Below are 21,592 nucleotides of genomic sequence, written 5' to 3' on the forward strand. Positions count from 1 at the left end.
AAAGAGAAAATTTCCTTGCCAACCTTTCCTCTCACGCCATTGGTTAGTCCATAGAAAATAGGTGTGACCAAAAAACTGTTTAAATTTTGACCTGTGCAAGCAATCTGCGCAGAAGGTCCCTGACAGGAATACCACCAGGGAAGACCTGGTTTCTGTACTCGCGCGACTCGCCTGAGTCCAATTTTTTTTATTTTCCCAGCAAATTATAACTTAGTTTAAAGTTTGTGCCTCATGTATCCTCCGATCTGCACCGCAAACTCCACAAAACGACAAAAAGACTTCCTTAGAGACTCCATCTTCCAAGCATCAGAGAAAATCACAAGAAAAGAGAGAGAAACCCAAAGATACATGTATTATGCATCATGCGTTTTAAGCTGTGCCCCTTTAAAGGTGTTTATCAATAATTTGTGGTTCTTATTAGTCATGTGGAACTGAATGATATTTGCCATTCTTTTATCTAAATGCTCTATTTTCCTCGCTGTTCTTTTTGTTTGTGTATGGTATGGTGTTATGTGTTAGTGTAACCCCGCCAGTCCTACTGCACCCAACCCACTCCGAACTGGAATCGAACCGGCGACCTTCGGCATGGGAGTCGGTTGCTCTAATAAGCAGGCTAAAGACCATGGCTGCTAGCGTCTGTCGCTAGAGCACCTTTTAGAGGTTTCATTTCCTAAACCTCACTCCCATCTGGGTCACAGCGCCAATGTAACCTCATCGGTCCTACACCACACAACCCGTTCCAAGCTGGCATTGCTCTTACAAGGAGGCTAAATACCATGGTCTCTAGCGTCTGTCGCTTCACTAGCTGGTCATTAAGCCACTTTATTAACACGTTATAAATTATGTTTGCCTCACAGAAACGGTAAAAGATCATTGCTACGAGCTTTATTAAGTTTAACAAAATTTCAAAACTGTTCATCTACTTCATAAGAAGTATAATTCCCTTTCTTAATAAATAATCGATTAAAGTTATTGTTATATTTATTTTGTTAAATTAACTTAAGTTAATTCTGAATATTCAGAATTAATAATAACTTGTTTTTATTAATCATTAAGATTCATAAATCAAGCTAATTAGGCTACAACTGTCATTATAACATATGATCTGATATGATTAGAACTGTGATTTATTTAATATTATCAGGTCAGTATCTTTTTTGTCCTGCAAAATGTAATCAGATATGGGTCACTTCTTAAAATTTGATAAAAGCTGATCATCAAATAAATCACATATACTGTACCTGTTATGAAGCGGACAGGAGACAGAGGTAAGGAAACGTTAGGGTGTTTATTAAATGACAACAAGGAGCACATGAAGGATAGCCAGGAGGATCAGGAATGATGTTGGGGTCTTTTCCTCCGTGGCTGGGTAACAGGAATACACGAGGATGGACAGCACACACCAGATACAGCTGACAGAGGATGACACAGACTTGGAAGGACTGGAAGACAGGACGATTCGGGAGGACCAGGAAGACTAGGAGGAATACAAAGAGAACAGGTAAGTAAATCGTTTGTTTTAGCTGAGGATGACTACGCTGAGTGGTCGCTCAGTTGTCCGCTTTCGTCGAGACGAGCCCGGACAATGAGCGACTGGAGTGCTGTGCTTTTATCTGGTGCTCGTGAATGTGATGCAGCTGTGTGCTCATTAGAAGTCAGGTGATGGTGATCTTCGTGAGTGGGGGTCGTGAGAGCCTGACCAATCCATGACAGTACCCCCCTCCCCAGGGCCCGCTCCTGAGGGCCGACACCTCCGACGCCGTGGTGGTCTCCCTCTGCCTCTAGGCGCTGGGAACTCAGGGTGGCTCTCATGAAACTCCACCATGAGACTAGGATCGAGAATATCAGCTCTGGGAACCCATGTCCTTTCTTCGGGGCCGTACCCTTCCCAGTCCACCAGGTACTCCAACTGGCCACCACGACGTCGGGAACGCAAGATCTCCTTCACTGCGTAGACGGCTCCTTCTTCTAGGAGCAGTGGAGGAGGGGGTTCCTCTTCGTGGTCAGGCTCTGTGGAGGGAAGAACAGGATCGTGATAGGGTTTCAGGAGTGATACGTGGAATGTAGGGTGAATACGGTAGTGAGAGGGTAATTGTAGTTTGTAGGTGACGGGGTTAACCTGTTCCACGATGGTGAAGGGACCAACAAATCGGGGACTTAACTTGCGAGAGGGCAGTCGCATGCGTATGTCCCGGGTGGATAGCCACACCTTTTGTCCGGGTGTGTATCTGGGTTCTTCAGACCTTCTCCTATCGGCGGTTACCTTGCTTCGACGGACTGCCCTCTGCAGATGTTGATGAGCCTCGTCCCAGACTCTCTCGCTCTCCCGGAACCAGTGATCCACTGCGGGGACATCAGATGGTTCGCCATCCCAGGGAAAGAGCGGTGGTTGGAAGCCCAGGACGCACTGGAATGGCGTGAGTCCGGTGGAGGGTTGCCGCAGTGAATTTTGGGCATATTCTGCCCAGCCCAAATACTGGCTCCAGGAGTTCTGGTGACCACTGCAGAAGGTCCTCAGGAACCGTCCCACCTCCTGAATCTTCCTCTCTGTCTGCCCGTTGGTTTGGGGATGATATCCAGAAGAGAGGCTGACGGCCACACCTAGGAGCTTGAAGAAGGCTTTCCATAGACGTGAGATGAACTGTGGACCTCTGTCCGACACAATATCTTCTGGAATACCAAATGACCTGAAGACTTGATTAAAGATATTGTCGGCAGTTTCAAAGGCTGTGGGAAGACCTTTCAGAGGGATTAGTTTGACAAACTTTGAGAATCTATCTACTATGACTAGAATACAGGTATTACCTTCTGACGAAGGGAGGTCAGTGATAAAGTCCACTCCTAGGTGTGACCAGGGACGGTTCGGAATCGGCAAGGGATGGAGCTTTCCAGCGGGTAGATGACGTGGGCTCTTGGATTGGGCACAGTCCTTACAGCCCTGAACATATTGCCTCACATCCCTTGCCATGTTTGGCCACCAGAATCGTTGGGATACTAGCGAGAGAGTATTGTTGATCCCTGGATGTCCAGTGCCTAGCGAGGTATGTAAGGAGTGGATCAGATCTACCCGGTGTTCAGGTGGTATGAACTGCCGATGAGGAGGGCATCCCGGCGGAGCAGGGGCTTCCGGAGTGGCAACGACTGGAGGAGCGTTCCAGGTGATCGGACAAATGGAGATGTGTTCGGGAAGAATCTTCGTTGGGAGTTCTTCATGATCGTGATGCTCGTGTAAACGAGAGAGAGCGTCTGCTCTTAGATTCTTGGGTCCTGGACGATAGGAAATGGAGAAATCAAAACGTGAGAAGAAAAGTGACCATCTGGCTTGACGTGGACATAGTCTCTTGGCCTCTTTGATGTATTGGAGGTTTTTGTGATCTGTGATCACCTGGAACGGATGTTTGGCTCCCTCCAACCAGTGACGCCACTCCTCCAAGGCTAGCTTGATTGCTAGAAGCTCCCTGTCTCCTATGCTGTAATTCTGCTCCGCCGGGCTCAACTTCCGAGAGAAATAGGCACAGGGATGCAGTCGGGGCGGTGTATCATGATGTTGAGATAATACTGCCCCGACGCCGGTGGTGGATGCGTCCACTTCCACCACGAAAGGAAGATTTGGGTCAGGATGAGTCAGGAGTGGGGCCCTTGTGAACTCCTTCTTAAGAAGGCGGAAGGCTGCGGCTGCTTCTTTGGTCCACTCCAGTCCTTTGGGGTTACCCTTGAGGAGATTAGTGAGAGGTGATGTAATCCTGCTGTAGTCCTTGATAAACCGTCTATAAAAGTTAGCAAACCCAAGAAACCTCTGGAGCTCCTTAATGGAAGTGGGTTCTGACCAGGATAGAACAGCCTCAATTTTCTTCCCATCCATACGTATACCGGTTTGGTCAATGATGTATCCCAAGAAATGAATCGACTTCTGGTGGAATGAGCATTTCTCCGCTTTGAGGTAGAGGTGATGTTCTCTCAATGTGTGTAGGACCTCCGCAACGTGTTGGCGATGTTCGGCCTCACTCCGGGAGTAAATGAGGATGTCATCTATGTACACTATTACACAGTGGTGAAGAAACTCCCGGAGGACTTCATGAATGAAGTTTTGGAATACGGAGGGGGCGTTGACCAGACCGTAAGGCATGACCTCATATTCATAGTGGCCAGTAGGGGTCACGAATGCTGTCTTCCATTGGTCCCCCTCACGTATTCTTATCAGATTATACGCGCTGCGGAGGTCCAATTTAGTGAAGACTTTAGCTTCTCGGAGCTGTTCCAAAGCGGCTGGTACCAGAGGAAGGGGATATCGGTATTTTACTGTACCGTTATTTAGGACCCTGTAGTCGATGCATGGACGCAGCCCTCCGTCCTTCTTGGCCACAAAGAAGAAGCTTGAGGCGGCTGGTGATTTTGAGTGACGTATGTACCCCTGACTCAGAGCTTCCCTTATGTAATCTTCCATTGCCTGATTCTCTGGAAGCGAGAGCGGGTAGATCCTACCTCTTGGCAACTGGGCATCTGGAACTAGGTCGATCGCGCAGTCCCATGGCCGATGCGGCGGTAGCTGGGAAGCTCTCTTGGGGCAGAAGACATCATGAAAGGAGCTGTACTCCTTAGGAATGTGGATAGACTGCTTCTCAGGAGGGCTCTCGACCGATGTTGCAAACAAAGAAATGGGGTTCCGACCTTGAAGAGGGAGATTTGGAAAACAGGCAGGTGTACATCCAGATCCCCATTTCTTTATCTCTCCTGTGCCCCAAGAGATGATGGGATCGTGCTTCACCAGCCACGGGCGCCCTAGAATGATGTCCATATTTGCACCCTCCAGAACCAGAAATTGAATCCTCTCTTGATGTAACAACCCCACTTGAAGAAGGATGTCTTCGCATTGTCGATGGATACGGGTCGAAGATCGAGTGCACTGGGTTATCGGTTGTATCTGGTATATATGCGAGGACGCCTCAGTACGGAGGTGGAGTTGACGACAGAGGGATTGGGAGATGAAGTTCCCTGCTGACCCGGAGTCGATGAGGGCTGTGACAAGGAGAGAAATAGAGGCAGTAGTTATTTGTACGGTGGTAGTAAGTGGTTTACATTGTTCAATATTCGTACTGAATACACTCACTGAAGTCCGGATGGGACGAAGGGGACACTCCATACGGGTGTGTCCACTGACACCGCAGTATAGACACAGACCCCGGGTCAGCCTCCTCTGTCGTTCCGCTGATGTCAGTCTTCCAGACTCTATTATCATGGGTTCTGGTTCTGGAGAGGCTGTTGACTCAGGCGATTGGAGGAGTGCAGACGAGGGGGTGATGGTGTCCTGTTGATAGGAACGGAGACGATCGGAACATCGGAGAGAATGTTGGATGAATCTCTCCAGACCCATTGTATCATCTAATGTGGCCAGTTGGATTCGGAGAGTGGGTTCCAAGCCGAGCCGGTACGTGGTCAACAACGATCTCTCATTCCATCCACTTGCAGCTGCTAGAGTGCGAAACCGGAGAGCATATTCCTGTGTAGATAGAGTACCTTGCTTTAGATGATACAGCTGCTCTCCAGCGGCTACTTCCCCATCAGAACGTCCAAACACCTCTTTGAAATACTCCGTGAAGGTAGTGATGGAATTCATGACCGGCCCGGCTTGGTTCCAGATCGTCTCAGCCCATTTAAGTGCAGGTCCAGAGAGTAGAGATACGATGTAGGCGATCTTCGACTTATCTGTGGGATATAGAGAAGGTTGCATTTCGAATATGAGGGAACATTGTAACAGAAAACCATTGCACTCCCCCGCTCCGCCTGAGTAGGGCGCTGGTCGGGCCATGGGACTGGAAGGAAGGGCCGAAGAAGAAACTGTGGAGGCGGAAGTGCTCGGTGCTGGTGGTGCGTTGGAAAGTGGAGCTGGTGGCTGTAGAATCCGCTTCAACTGGTCCACCAGCTCTTGAAGGTGATCGGGGGTGCTCATGTTGTCGTCGTTATAGGTCCGGGCTTCTGTTATGAAGCGGACAGGAGACAGAGGTAAGGAAACGTTAGGGTGTTTATTAAATGACAACAAGGAGCACATGAAGGATAGCCAGGAGGATCAGGAATGATGTTGGGGTCTTTTCCTCCGTGGCTGGGTAACAGGAATACACGAGGATGGACAGCACACACCAGATACAGCTGACAGAGGATGACACAGACTTGGAAGGACTGGAAGACAGGACGATTCGGGAGGACCAGGAAGACTAGGAGGAATACAAAGAGAACAGGTAAGTAAATCGTTTGTTTTAGCTGAGGATGACTACGCTGAGTGGTCGCTCAGTTGTCCGCTTTCGTCGAGACGAGCCCGGACAATGAGCGACTGGAGTGCTGTGCTTTTATCTGGTGCTCGTGAATGTGATGCAGCTGTGTGCTCATTAGAAGTCAGGTGATGGTGATCTTCGTGAGTGGGGGTCGTGAGAGCCTGACCAATCCATGACAGTACCATTATGAAAACAAGGTTTATTCAGGTGTGCTATTGGTATACTTTTAAACAAAAACAAAAATAGACAGTATACTTCTACTTTTTTGAAATGTACTTTAGATACTTCTCAGAAATATACTTAAAAATGCACTTAAGTATACTTGATTACGGAAAAGTCTTAGTATATTTGGCTTATACTTATAAACATACTTAAATGTACATGTATTACATATTAAGAATATTTAATTTGTGGTTGTTTTTACTCTTTTAATTGTGTGGCAGATTAAATATATTTTTAACATAATATTACATAAGCAAAGGATTCAGAGAATTTTATTCTAAAATTGGCTACTTCAAATTGCACATTTTGTCTTTAAACTATCTCTAGTTAAAAGTATGTGTTTGTATGCGTGTTCACAACTGTGTGTGCACTCAAAGCTCTAATTTTGAGTTTGATTATGAAGTATTAAATATCCCCTATTATGCATAATAAAAAGTCATAGTTTGATTTAGGGGGTCTCCAACAACAGGCTGATATGCATGCAAGGTCAAAAAACACTTTCATTCTCTTAAAATATGGATTTTTTTTTTACCTAATTATCCCAACGACTCCCATATGATTTGTTTAACGATTCATTCCCAGCAAGCATTTTTTTGTGTTTAAAAGATATCTAATAGATGTCTAATAGATGTCTAAACACCCAGCAAGCAATAGCCGTCATTTCACCGGCTAGGTGAAGTAGACCAGATCTAGCCCGGCTATGTGTAACCTAATTTTAGCCCGAATAACCTTAAATTTGGTTGTATGTTGTTTTTTGCTAAATAAAGCTTATGATATGTATGATACTCCATAACATGGTCGTCTTGGATAAAACAAGGGTAAAATTTGGGCTGTCAGTGAAAATCTAATAGACATCTAAGAATAGGCCAAAATCAAATAAACTGTAATGAATGACTACACATATAAAGTCTGTCTAATCTGTCTATTTGATGACGAGTATAGTTTTTGGGCTATTCTTAGACGTCTATTCGATTTTTACTGACATTTTCACCTTGTTTTAACAAAGTTGTCTACGTTTAGATGTCTATTAGACGTCTATTAAACACAAAATGGTTTGCTGGGTTGTGATTGGTCGACTGCGTTCAGCACGAGACAGAAAGAAATACCCACCACATCTATTAAGTAGCAGAGAGGATATGAGAGCCCAATGCAGGAATGCAATAAAGCAGTGCAGTTAAACACCAGAAAATTACTCTACTCAAACCTAAACCCAAGTGATAACAATGACACACATTCAGTAGTAATCCACACAGTGGCAAAAGTTGAACTATTTTGAAAATTGACCTCAGTGTGTGTGTGTAGGAACAGCTGGCAAAACCAAAGAGCAGAGGATCGTGAGTTCAGAAACAGTTTTAAATCAGTGAAGGAAGAAGCACGCGTCGCGTTTTCAACATGGTTTTGGACACAATATTGCAAATAGCTTATACAGATTTAACCTGGGAGATGCAGTGCAAGCACTGATCTATAATAGATAAGTGATTACATGCCGCATGGAGCGATTACAAGTTACAACACACAATTAAACACATATTTTGAAAACTACAGAAAACCAGGCAACAATTTTAATTACACTTACATGTTATGATCTGGAGGAATAAGAAACTGGTCCATATGAACTGTAACAGTCACTGACAAAGTCCCGTACATAGTGGTCTCTGCTGCTCTTTTCTTTAAAAGCAAATGACAGACGAATCGCTTGTTGCAGCGTAGGTTATTGTATCAAAAATCAGAAAAGTTACAGGATCGAACAGCACCAGGTTGGCTATACTGTGGTGTTGTTATGAGAATGAACTTTCACACTTTATTCCCCACAGCCGAATCTCCATCTGTCAGTGATCGTCATCTTCATGTCATGATCAGTCCTGTGATCCCCCGTGCTCCGCTATTCTCTGAAGGGTAAGGCACGTTCACGTTTTACCGGATCTGGCACTTCATATTTGGTGATGTACCGTATTGACATCGATGCGTTTCATTTACAAGATTCATTTATTCGACTCAGAGTCCACTATTTCGGTAAAGAATCAATAGTTTTAATCACTGTGCACTTTCAGATTTAAACCTCAGCTGAATATTTTCATTTACTTAGTGCTGTGTTACACACTGATTGGAAGGTCATTATCAAAAACTCATAATAGGGGCTCTTTAAACTTTAATATTTACTACTGTAAATGCCATTAACTACTGTTATGGCATATTTAAAAATCTTATACCGAAATGTTGGCCAATTTAGTCCCAAACTATATTCAAACATACTACTAGTACATAGACGTTATTTATTACATTAAGTATAGCCTACTTAAAGGGATAGTTCCCCCAAAACCAAAAATTCTGTCATCATTTACTCATCATTCACAAACATGTTTCATTTTTTTTCTTCTGTTCTTCTGAACACAAAAGAAGATATTTTGAAAAATGTCAAAACCTGTAACCATTGACCTTTATAGTATTTGTTTTTCCTACTATGAAAGTCAACAGTCAACATTTTTCAAAATATCATCTTATGTATTCAACAGAACTTTCATTTTTGGGTAAACAGTCCCTTTAAATATGTTAATTAAGTATACTTTATAAAACAAACTTTAGGGTAGTTAATGTTTTCGATCGGGCAACAATATCTGCAGTCTAAATGTGGCGAAAATTAAGTCTGGAATTATGTTAAGAGTCCTAAACAGGCTTTAAAAATGTGAGTAGTAACAGAACGCATTACGTCAGCACCATTTATTGCTCTTCTCCATTCAGTAAGTGGCATAAATAGGTGATGTGTAACGGATTGAGTCTGACTGAAGGATAAACAGCAGGCTGTTTTGAACAACATCATGCTGCTACACAATGAATACTTAAAGACTTCCTGCAGCTACAGGGTGTGACATAATATAAAGTCATATCATAGACGCATGATCTATGAAGGGGCAGATGGGAAGAGACAGACAGGGAAATAGAGAGAGTCCAGTCTTTAATTACAATATCCAGCGCTTTGGGAGGAAGAGAAAGATGAGTGAGCAGAGGAAGAAATAGGGGAAAAGAGTGGAAGGGAGCAAGAGAAAATGAGATGAAAGGCAATGTAGGGAGATGGAGAATGAATGAGGTGTCATATCAGTGAACTGTGATACTCTATATCACATTCTCTCTCTGCGACAACACAATGAACAGTGTATACTGCAAATGATCCTGTGGTGAGAATGAGGCGTTTTATGGGGCTGTAAAGAAAAGTAAATGTGTGGTGGGTCATTTGTGATATGCAGGACCTTTTGAGCTCTGTAACATTTCGAAGTATGACTATGCTGCTCTTTATTTTATTAATTATTTAAAAAAGGTAGATTTTCAGAAAAATCCTCTGGTGAAGCTCAGGCACTCAGTATGACTTTGCAATTTAACACTGGGAAGAAAACAAACCAGGTGGAATTTGAGAGTTGGTATAATAATTACAACCCAGGCTAATTCTGATTACGTACCCCTATATACATTTCTGGAGAGAGCAAAATACGTCCCAGGAACTATGTTTTTATTGCAGTTTTTGTTTTCACGAATTCACTAGAGGCTGCTGTGTATGCTTTTTCAGATCTCTAATTTCTACTCGCGAGTCGACTAATTGACTTACCCACCCTCCCCCTTCCCTAAACCCAACCAATAGCGTTTTAAGAAGCACCAATTGACCTGCTCACCCCCTTCCCTAATTCAAATGACAGTTTAAAAAAGCAATCTAGAAAAAGAAATGCCCTCGCCTAATTTTACCACTTTTTTAGATTTTACCACATTCTCACCGTTATTTACTTGTTTATTTTATTTTTTGGCTTTTGTTTTTGTCTTACCTGCTTTCTAGAACCATTCTTTGCCTGATTCAAATGCCTGTCATCGCGGTCAACTCCGCTCTGCGTCTCAAGTCTGCTGGTGTACGCATTAAGCTACCGGACAAACTGGTAACAGCGGAAAAGCCGCCCACATGCTGGTAAGCGAGAAAAGGAGTCATACTGCCCTGTAGCGTTTGTTTTAAAGACGAAATGCAGTTATACGTAGCTCTGGCTACATAATTCGCGATCTCCAGAAATGTATATAGGGCTACATTTTCAGAATGAGCCTGTGTTGAAAAACTAGTTATTATTAATAGTGAATTTATTTTTATATCGGAATGCACCGATCTATCGGCTAATAATCAGTATTGGATAATTGTTTTAAAAAACTTTAACACAACTAATCTAAAGCACATGCTGTTGTTTTACCAACAACATGATGTTGTCACGATCACCAGCGATCTAACCCTTATAGATCGCTGGAGAACATTCACTATCACCCATACTACAATCCTGTCATCATACTGTGGGAACTACAAATCCTGTAATACAACACACACACACACCTGTTCCAGTTCTCCTTTGATTACTCACACACACAGCTGGGAGCGGCTCAAAACTGATTACATTGACCAAATATACAGCACACAGACACACACAGACTTTGCTGAGTCTTGTTGGTTCTACTGCTTCTTCCGGGCACTGATCTTGCATCAACTGACCCTGTAACATTACGAAGCATTTCCTGGTTTAGTCTCTCCGTGTTTTGACCCTTGCCCTGTTTTATTGTTTATCCTGTCTGCTGCCTGCATAGACCATTTGCCTGTTCTCTGACTATGCTTCCAGATTTCTTTATTTGTACCCATTTGCTCCTGTCTTTGACCATTTCCTGTCTGACTAACTGGACTGACACATTTTCAGTTTACTAGAACTTCTATGTTAAGCTGCTTTGACACAATCTACATTTCAAATGTGCTATAGAAATAAACTTGAATTTAATTTAATTTAATTTAATTGACTACTCTGAATAAAGCCTGCATGTGGATCCTCATCTGTGGATCCTGTTATTTTTCAGTTTCAGAGTAAAGTTACAAAAAAGTAGCAGGATCAATCATTTAAGAACCATATACAGTATGTGTGTTTATATACTGTATGGTAATTTCATTGTCATTGATTGGAATATAAATATAATTTTTTGGAAGTCATAAGAGCCCCTGTGGGTTTTTACCAATGAGTATGTCAATGAGTGCCCTTTAAAAGATTTTATGTTTCTGACTTAAGATTTTAAAGTTGATGATCATCTCAAGCCAAAGCAGTGAAATTATTAAAAATTCGCCAATATTTTTACTCATGTTATGATAAGGAAATGACTTCCATCTTTAAATATACTTGAGGCAGGTGGCACATTGGCTCAGTGGTTAGCAACTGGATAAGTTGGCGGTTCATTCCACTGTGGAGACCCCTGATGAATAAAAGAACTAAGCCAAAGGAAAATGAATAAATGAATGAATAAACTTGAGACATACATTTTTTGATGAATATAAAGTTGAACCACAAGTCTTTACTGTCACTTTTGCTCAAATTAAAGGGAAATGTTTCATTAATCCCAGAAATAAAAAAAGATTTTTTTTTTTTACATTTATTTATATTAGCAAGTTATTTAGGTTTCTGGTAACTTGTAGGTAGCTTAATTGTTTAAATTACATATACTTTAACTTGATATTTAAGTCAGATTAATTGATGCAAGTTAAAATGTAAGGTTTTTTTTACATTTTATTTATAACAGCTTTTAATAAGTACAAAACAGAACAAAACATTTATACAAACTATTCTATATCTACTCTACTTTTTACATAAATGATAAGGAAAAATACAGAAAAAAATTATTAATAAAAACAACACAATAATAATAATAATGATAATAATAATAATAATACATAAAAAACCAAGCACCGTCCATCCAAACATGCACAATATAGAGTAAATAATATACACCAAACTCAAAACATTGAAAATGGAGTGGAAAAGTAAGAGTAAAATTGTCCATGAATCATAAGTGCCCTACTTTCAACTCTTAAAAAGATACGCGAGGAAGAGGCCCCAGATTTTTCAGAACTTTTTAGAAGCATCTGCCCTAGCAAAACGAATTCTTTCAAGCTTAAGAGCAGCAACTATTTCAATCATGAAAAGTAGGTGGTAAAGTGGACTTCCAATCCATCAGGATCACCCTTTTAACCACCACCATGCCAAACATACTGTATGAAATGACTTGTGAAATTAAATTGCGTCAACTTAAAAATTAAAGCAATTAACACATTTTTACAATGCACCATTTACACACATTTTTTGTCACATTTTTTTTCTGCCAAACCCAAACGCTGATATTTAAAAAAGAAGAGTTACCAAGAAATTGATTATTCTTGTTGACTTTCACTTTATTCCCTACAATCAAGTCAACGTAGACCAACAATTGTTTGATAACCACATTCTTCAAAATATCTTCTTTTTAGTTTGGCAGAAGAAATAAACTCAATTTTTTTGTCAAAACTAACAAATTTTTTATTATTATTTTATTCTCTTTTTGTTATACGAAGGTCCCATTAAAACTTGTGAAACTCTTGGAAACTTTTACTTTTTGGTTCGCACCATTGCAGTATACATTTCCTTCTAAAAACAGTACTTGTGAATGATTGTGTGTACGGTTTTTACATCCATGCTTGTGTATGCTTTTGCTGGTGTGGGTTATTTTCTTACTTGCAGATAGAGTCGATCTCCTGCGTGTCCTCATCTTTTTGGGCACTGACAGAAAGACTGTCTCCCAGGGCCAGCAAACAGTGGGCAAACCCTTTATAGATGGAGCTGCACTTATTTGTGGCTGCAGCAGAACATGGACTGGGGACAAGCACTAGAAAAAATAAAGAAACACAATAATATCAGTCACATATGGGACGAAGATGAGATTGTAGGGAAACACCTAGAAAAGTGTTACTAACCCAGAGTAATTTTTCATTTAAAAATCATTTAAAAAATGCACAAATACATAAAGTCAATCTCAAAATTATTCATAGAACATGGATATGAATAACTTCGGGCTTGAATGTATTTAGTAATATTTGCAGTAGAGATGTATCTACTGATACAGATGTATCAACTGTCAATATATTTATTAACCGATATTGGATTCATTTAAAGTGATTCTGCAAAAATCCCTTTTAAAGGTATAAAAATGTATTAATTTTATATTTATAATCACACTTGATAAAAAACAGTCTGCAGAAACACCTTGATTGACTTTCTCTGTATATACGTCATCAGCGGGGATTAGCATTAGCATAGTACGATTGTCTTGTTTTTGAATCTGCCACTATGCTGGCACATAGGCATTTGCAGCTCCCCCCCCCCCCCTTTTTTTTTTTTTCTTTCTTTTTTTTTTAAGAACACGATCTCATTTGAATTTACAGCGACAGTCACCAAATTGGCACAATTAGGATCAAAGCCTAAAAGGGGCAGTTTCAAAGAGTTATAAAACATTATTTGTGAGGTATTTTGAGCTGAAACTTCATATACACACTCTAGGGACGTCAGAGACTTATTTTATATATCGTAAAAAGGGACATAATACATCCCCTTTAAAACTATCAGCAATAATCTAAAAAAAAAATTGGCAATACTGATGGTTAATAATTATGTGGAGACAATGCCCCTTTCACCATGCCGGTAAATATCTGGAAAATTTCCAGAACGACTTTACCGGAAAATAAAAAAGCAATGTCGACACAGGCAAGGATGTTCCGGAATTTTTCCAGAAAAGACAGGTAAATTCTGACATCATTAATCAAAAATGAGCTTAAAATGGCTGCGCTTGTATTTGTAAACATAGAAGGGGTCGGTTGATGGTTTCACTTTTATTTAAAGCTTTAGCATTCGTGCAGCTGCTTTTGTCCCAGAGACATCCAACAGCAGAGGTGCTAACCAGAGCTCGATGTTTACACATTTGACTACATTACAAATTCTGTGGATGGATAAGTATTGTGACCAACTTCCGGGAAAACATATGGAGGAACACTTTCACATGTCGAGATGTACATAATATGTGTATGTGCTGGGCTGGCGCTCACCGGCTGCTTCACGTGCACATGCGTCAAGCAACTAAAGCAGAGCTTGAAGGTAAACAAACAGCGGTTTATCATAAGCACTTTATCTAGTGGCTAAATGTTTGTTTTCATAAACAGTGCGGATGTGAATGCCTCTGAATGTTGTGATTGGCTGGAGTAGACGTCACACGGTGCATCATTCCGTCAAATTACCAGTAACGTTACAAATTCTTTTTTCCAGAAAATTGGCGAAACGAATTTACCAGTATTTTCAAAAAGTGCCTGTTCACACATAATTATTTGTGGAAAATTGCTGTTAATTTTCCGGAAAGGTCTGTATGTGTAAAAGGGGCTACAAGGTTTCACTCCTTTTAAATAATTTCATGTTTTTCTAAGAGTGAATTAATTTTTAGTCTATCTGTAACATTTTCAGTAACATTTTGCCTCTTAAAATGTTGAACAGTTAAATGTTAATTGGATCCAATCTACTGTTCATTGAGTAAAATTAATTGTACTTGTACAATAAAGTACCGTGTGTAATTGACCAATAACTGTAAAAGTATCGAAACCACATTTGTAAAAAGTTTTTTTTTAAATCAGCATAGGTATCTGACCAAAAAAACGGATTTATCCTTTGTTTGCAGTGGAGAATCTGAGCATACACCATGAAATTGAAGTAAAAGCATTTTTATTTTTCATTTTAGGTTGCCAGGCCTTCCAGTCTGCTATGGTTCATTTATTTTCGAAAGCTCAAAAACAAATAAAATTTCTTCAAAAATACACTCATTCCCAAAAACCAAGGCAAGGTCATCAGTAAACCTGCAGGGTGGCATTGAATGGCTTTCACTATCAGTATCCTAGGAAAAATTCTCACAACACAAAAGCCTTCAGTGCCACCACTGCTGGCTTCTTGGTTATTTATAAATTGTTTATAAAAACTTTTGACCTTTTTCTTGGCTGCTGCATGGAGGGTGCCATAGTGAGAAACGTCTTCCGGTGGAATGGTTAGAACTTCCGTTTACAGCGTTCACAATTGGTAATTTGCGCTCCGAAAATGGGTTTCAATAGCATTTTTATTGGATTACGGATTGTTTTTGTGACACACAACTTAGAAAGGTGTATGTTAAAGCTTTTATAATCTGTCAGATGTGGTTCAAGAGCGAGAGAAAAACGTTCTCCTATAGTTCATGTGTCTGCCGTCAGAAATACAGTGTGTGTGTATGTTTCCCCGACCTGTCAGCTGTTAGCTCAGCGGTTCTTCAACACACACACACGCACACGCAGTATAATACATTCACTGCATTATAGAGCAAACCAGTTAACTGGCATGAAACTTAACAGGTGTGTTAGTAATGCAATTTACAAAAATGACCAATAGAAGTCTGTTACTGATACTCTGCTAGCTGATTTGCATGTTGATTCTAATCGCGAGCCGCTTATGCATCATTTAGTGTGTTGTATTCACCACGGTTTGTGTTTTTCTGTCATTTTATTTTCACTTTGTGACACTTATTAAATCAGTGTGTTAGTGGGACAGTACAGCAGGATATATGTGTGTGTCAAACATTTTGGCAAATAACCTTTATTTGGGCTGGTTAAATGTTTGAAAGAAAGAGAAAATGTTGACTAGCGATGACGAGGCTTCATTTAAACAGCAGAAGATGCCGTCTGACAACGAGGGAAAAATGCCTCGCAGCAGTTGTTTTCCATCCAATAAATCTCATTTTTTTAAATGATCAGTCCAAGAGGTAGAACAGTATTAGTTCTAAAATGATAAAAGCAGGCAAAATAGATTAAAACTATTGTTTCAAAGCTATTAAAATATGACTGTTTACACGCATCGGCTGCCGACCGGAAGTTCTTAGCATTCTCCTTGCGCATACACGCAAAGCACATAGGGTAATTTTGCATTCTAAGAAAAAGGTCTATAGTTCTATGCTTCATTGTTAGAACAGAACACAGATCTCCAACCTTGAGGATATGGGAGAAACATTCAATAGAAATGCTCTGAGCTTTCAAGTGCCTGTGTAGTTTCAGCTACTGTGTCATCATGAAAACACTACACTTTTTTGTTTTGAAGTTTGCTTCAGATACACACACACACACACACACACACACACAGAGAGATGCATCATTAGTGCCTGTTTCTTGGACTGCTATATATATATATATATATATATATATATATATATATATATATATATATATATATATATATATATATATATATATATATATATATATATATATACACACACACCATTCTCCATATTGGAACAGTTAAAACCGGCAAGGGACCACTCGAAAGTGTACAATCAAAACTGTAGTCAGTGCTGCCCTGGGTAGTAAGTGAGTACATGTAATCTGGATTATGTAATCAGATTACAAAAATGAAGTACTTGTAATTAGATTACATCACATAAAATAGTTGCAATCAGATCACCATTGCTTTTATATTCTTTCAGTATGTCAATGATAAAACATTAGCTTATTGAAAGTTCTGTGAATAAGAAATGACATTCAGGTAAATAAATTCTTTAATTTTGGCTCAAATAATTTATTTTAATGTTACATTGTTGTGATTGATTTAATTAGAATCTCACAAACCTTTATGAAAGGTAATGTAATGAAATGTCATGTAATGTAATTTAATACAAGTCATGCTGTTAATAGCAAAAAATGAAAAGCATTTTTTTCACTTTGTTTTAAATCATTACATTAAAAAATTGCAAAAATAATGCAAGATAACAATAAAAGTTATATACTAGCAAATTATAATCTAGCTTGTGTACACTACTTATGTACACTATATTTGTAATCAGTAATGGACATTTACAAGTAACTGAGTATTCTAAGAATGCTGGGTTGTTGTAACTCAACACTGGGTAAAACTAAATATTTTAGAGCTCATTCTCATTCATGTATAAATGTCTAAATATGCAATAGACTTCGGCAGTTTTTTTTTTTTTTTTTTTTTGTTAAAATAACACAACATTAAAAAGCAACTATATTTTAAAAACATATATATTAAAGAAAGTTGCTAATTGGATAGTTTACTCCAAAAGAAAAATCCTGTCTTAAAATTTTTTGAAGACAAAATATTTTGAAGGATGTTGGAAACTAGTAGCATTGACATACATGGTATTTTTTCCAACTATTTTAGTAAATGGCAACCGGTTACCAACATTTTTGAAGATATCTTCTTTAGTGTTCAAAACAACAAAATGAAAATTTACTCATCATTTACTCACCCTCTAGTATTTCAAGATCTTTATGAATTTCTTTTTGTTTTTGTTGTTTAGATTCAACTTAGATTAGATAAAGTTGAATCTAATCTAAGTTAATTCTAAACAACAAAAACAAAAAGAAATTCATAAAGATCTTGAAATACTAGAGGGTGAGTAAATGATGAGTAAATTTCCATTTTCTGTTTCTTTAAGAAGAATTAAAAAGTTAAGATAAGTTAAGTTACAATGAGATAAGATGAAAAGATAAGGTAACATAAGATAAGTTAGGTTAAGATAAAATAAGATATAAGTTAAGATAAGTTAAGTTGTTAAGTAAGTGAAGTTAAGATAAGTTAAGATTAGATTAGTTAAGTTGTTAGGTTAAGATAAGATAAGTTAAGATAAGGTAAGATAAGTTAAGATAAGATAAGTTGTTAAGTAAGTTAACTTAAACTAAGTTAAGTTGTTAAGTTAAGTAAGATAAGATAAGATAAGATAAGATAAGATAAGATAAGATAAGATAAGATAAGATAAGATAAGATAAGATAAGATAAGTTTAATTGTTAAGTTAAGTTTAATTGTTAAGTTTAACCGCAACACAATAACATAAAATACCTCCAAAAATAAATATAAACAAGAAAGAGAATAAAGAAAGAAAGAAACAAACAAACAAACAAACAAAATAAAATAAACAAAAATATTGCAAATTAAGTCTCAACAATGGATTGTTGGTGTAAACAATAGAGTCTTTCAGTGTCTCTGCCAGAATTGGACTCGGTAAGATATAAATAAGTCAAATGCTATCAATAAAAAACAGAAAATATTTGTATTAGTCATTTTTTGCATGTTTTTTTTTGTAATTAATGGCGTAAACTTAAAGTTTAGAAATGTAGTGTCATAACATTATCACATTAATACATATAGTATGAAAACAATAGTAAACCTTAAGGAAATTATGAGCAGTGTAAAGCGTTAAGTAAGATAAACAGGTTTAGAATGAGCCGGTGTTAACTATTTCAAGTGTGAAAAGCCCAGTTGTCTCTCCATCTCTATAACCAACACCTATATTGACACGTAAAACCACAAACTGAAGCGCCAGTGAACCTAAGTGAGATATGCAGGAGGATCTTAATTGGGTCAGACAGCAAATCACCAGCACTCTCCTAATTCCCCGGAGGAAATGCATGATTAATATTTGATAGGAGCGAGTTTTCTCTCTCTCTTCCCCCCCTGCTAGCTTTATTCCCACTCTGCTGCAAACCTATTGATTTCCAGCTATGTTTTTGCAGTGAGGTCTGAGGATTATTGGTTTCACTCATCCCCATCAACTTTTAATGAAGATCTGGAGAAGGAGAGAAAACCAAGTCGTACATTACAGGAGGAGAAGACAAAAGAACTCTTTCGCAATCATTGCAGCTTCACACGTAAATGGACTGAAGCGCTTTGATGATGCCAATGGGAAAGTCGGACTGTCTGTCAATACCAGATATGGATCACTACAATTATAATGGATAACGAAATCAAATATTTTAGTTTATGAAATTTATATTACGGTTCAACCCGCTTGCTGTTACTCACTAAATAAATAAATATTTGGACATGATGCAATGATCGGAGTTTAAATTATTCAAAATCTTTCCTACTGTATATATTTTAAGGCTTTCACTAAAACATGAAGAAAGGTTTATACTGAAGTTCATTATGTGATATATAGAAGTTATTGTTATTCAATTTTATTACTTTTTTTGTACTTTTATCAAGCTGAACAATCGCAAAATTGCCATCTTTGCGAGCACATCACCAATGAAACTGAAATCTATATTATCTAATTCAATAATCTATATTGAAATTAATAATTAACAATGCATAATTATAAATTATCATTATTATTCATATTAATAAAATATGATATTATATTTAAACGCTATTGATTTTTGTATGTTAATAATGATTTATAGTGTACATTGATGATATTAATAATAAGCTACAGACTGAAATTGAGAAGATTTTCCATTAACTGGAAACACCTCTCCGATAGAACTCTGATACATGGCAATATATGACATACAGTGCAAGTTCATGTTTGGATTTTACAAATATACCGTATATGTAACATATATTTTAAAATATGCAAAAATGTCAGTTTACATATATTTGTACTTGTACTTAAACTACCTGACAAAAGTCTTGTCGTCGATCCTAGTTGTAAGAGCAACAAATAACATACTGACTTCTAGTTAGTCATTTGGAAAAGTGGCAGAAGGTACATTTTTTCGATATATAATAATAAAATAATCTGTTGAACTGCATCCCAATCATGACTAATACTGCAAAGAATCTATTGGAACCAGCATAAACCCAAAATAGTCACAGAAATCAGTCAAGTTTAGTCAAGCAAAAATCATGGTTTGGGGTTACATTTAGTATGGGGCATGCAAGAGATCTACAGAGTGGATGGCAACATCAACAGCCTGAGGTATCAAGACATTTGTGCTGCCCATTACATTACAGACCACAGGAGTGGGCAAATTCTTCAGCAGGATAGCGCTCCTCATACTTCAGCATCCACATCAAAGTTTCTGAAAGCAAAGAAGGTCAAGGTGCTCCAGGATTAGCCAGCTCAGTCACCACACATGAACATTATTGAGCATGTCTGGTGTGAAAGGAAGGAGGAGGCATTGAAGATGAATGCAAAGAATGTTGATGAACTCTGGGAGTCCTGCAAGAATGCTTTCTTTGCCATTCCAGATGACTTTATTAATGAGTTATTTGAGTCATTGCAGAGATGTATGGATGCAGACCCCAAGCTCATGGGAGTCATACACAATATTAATTCTTTTTCCACTGCACCATGACTTTATATTCTATACTGTACATTATTTCTGTTAGGTGACAAGACTTGTCTCAGCAAAGTCAGACCTTGCTGTCCTAATTAAATAATTACAAATGAAGGCATGATTATGTTATGATTATAAGGCATGATCATATTTTATTTTGGTAAAAAGCATAGTCTAGAGGTCTTTGCCTTTCATATAAGCCACTTCTGATACCAAATGATCAACTATAAATCAAGTTATTATTTGTTGTTCCTACAAGTTGAATAGGCAGCATGACTTTTGTCAGGTGGTGTACATATAACTGTTGAAGTGACAAACATGTACATATAGGTCTGTTCAAATATAATAACTATAATTTTATATATGTTTATATTTACCCATATTTCAGATTTCCCTATGGGCTTCTACTGTAGTAAGTAAATGAGATATTAATTTATTCATATGAAAAAAATCTAATGTAGTGATAAATGTTAGCAAATGCTAATTTGAATGTAAACGTCATGCCAATTGTTTTAAACTTAGACAGCTGAACGACAAATTACGAGAGACATGTTTGTGTCACAGTGTGTGTGTGTGTGTGTGTGTGTGTGTGTGTGTGTGTGTGTGTGTGTGTGTGCATGTGTGCGTGTGCATGTGCATGTGTGCGTACCCTCATGTTGTAGGGGTATGGTAATTATAGCAAAGTATGGCAATACCACTAAATTTAGACCTTTTTTTAGTCCTCGTTAAAGGCAAACAGATTGTTGCAGATTGTTTTAGGTCAGAGCCTGGTTTACTTGAAACACCCCTTTCAATAGGCTGGCTACGGACCTGGTGTGTGTGTAAATGTATAAACAGAAATGTAAAAAAAAACATTTAAATTTTATTAAAAAATTATAATTTTAACATTTACCAATCAAAATCTGGAACAAAATTTGTAAATAGTATGATATATTACTGAACAGACATGGGTTAATATGAAGTAATGAACAACTGTGCATTAATAACATCAGCAAAGTCCTGTAATGCAATGCTAACAATAACAGAACCTTAAAGTAAAGACCTATCATTGAACCATGTAAAAAAAAAAAAAAACACTGACGTGCAGTAAAGCCCACACCACCACATACGTACAAACAACTAAAGCGAGAAGCCTGAGGAAAAAGAAATCATCTTACA

At 38.4% G+C, this 21,592-nt stretch overlaps 1 protein-coding gene across 1 annotated transcript in view; it reads right to left on the reverse strand.

The window, feature by feature from the left end:
• The window catches only part of nrn1la (neuritin 1-like a), an 89,519-nt gene that overhangs the window by 10,433 nt on the left and 57,494 nt on the right, over positions 1–21,592 (reverse strand). The window contains exon 2 of the mRNA XM_056478862.1: positions 13,031–13,181. Within this exon, the coding sequence (XP_056334837.1) occupies positions 13,031–13,181 (151 nt within the window). The remainder of the gene's footprint in view (positions 1–13,030; positions 13,182–21,592) is intronic.

This window comes from Danio aesculapii, chromosome 18 (assembly GCF_903798145.1).
Source record: "Danio aesculapii chromosome 18, fDanAes4.1, whole genome shotgun sequence".
Taxonomy (NCBI): domain Eukaryota; kingdom Metazoa; phylum Chordata; class Actinopteri; order Cypriniformes; family Danionidae; genus Danio; species Danio aesculapii.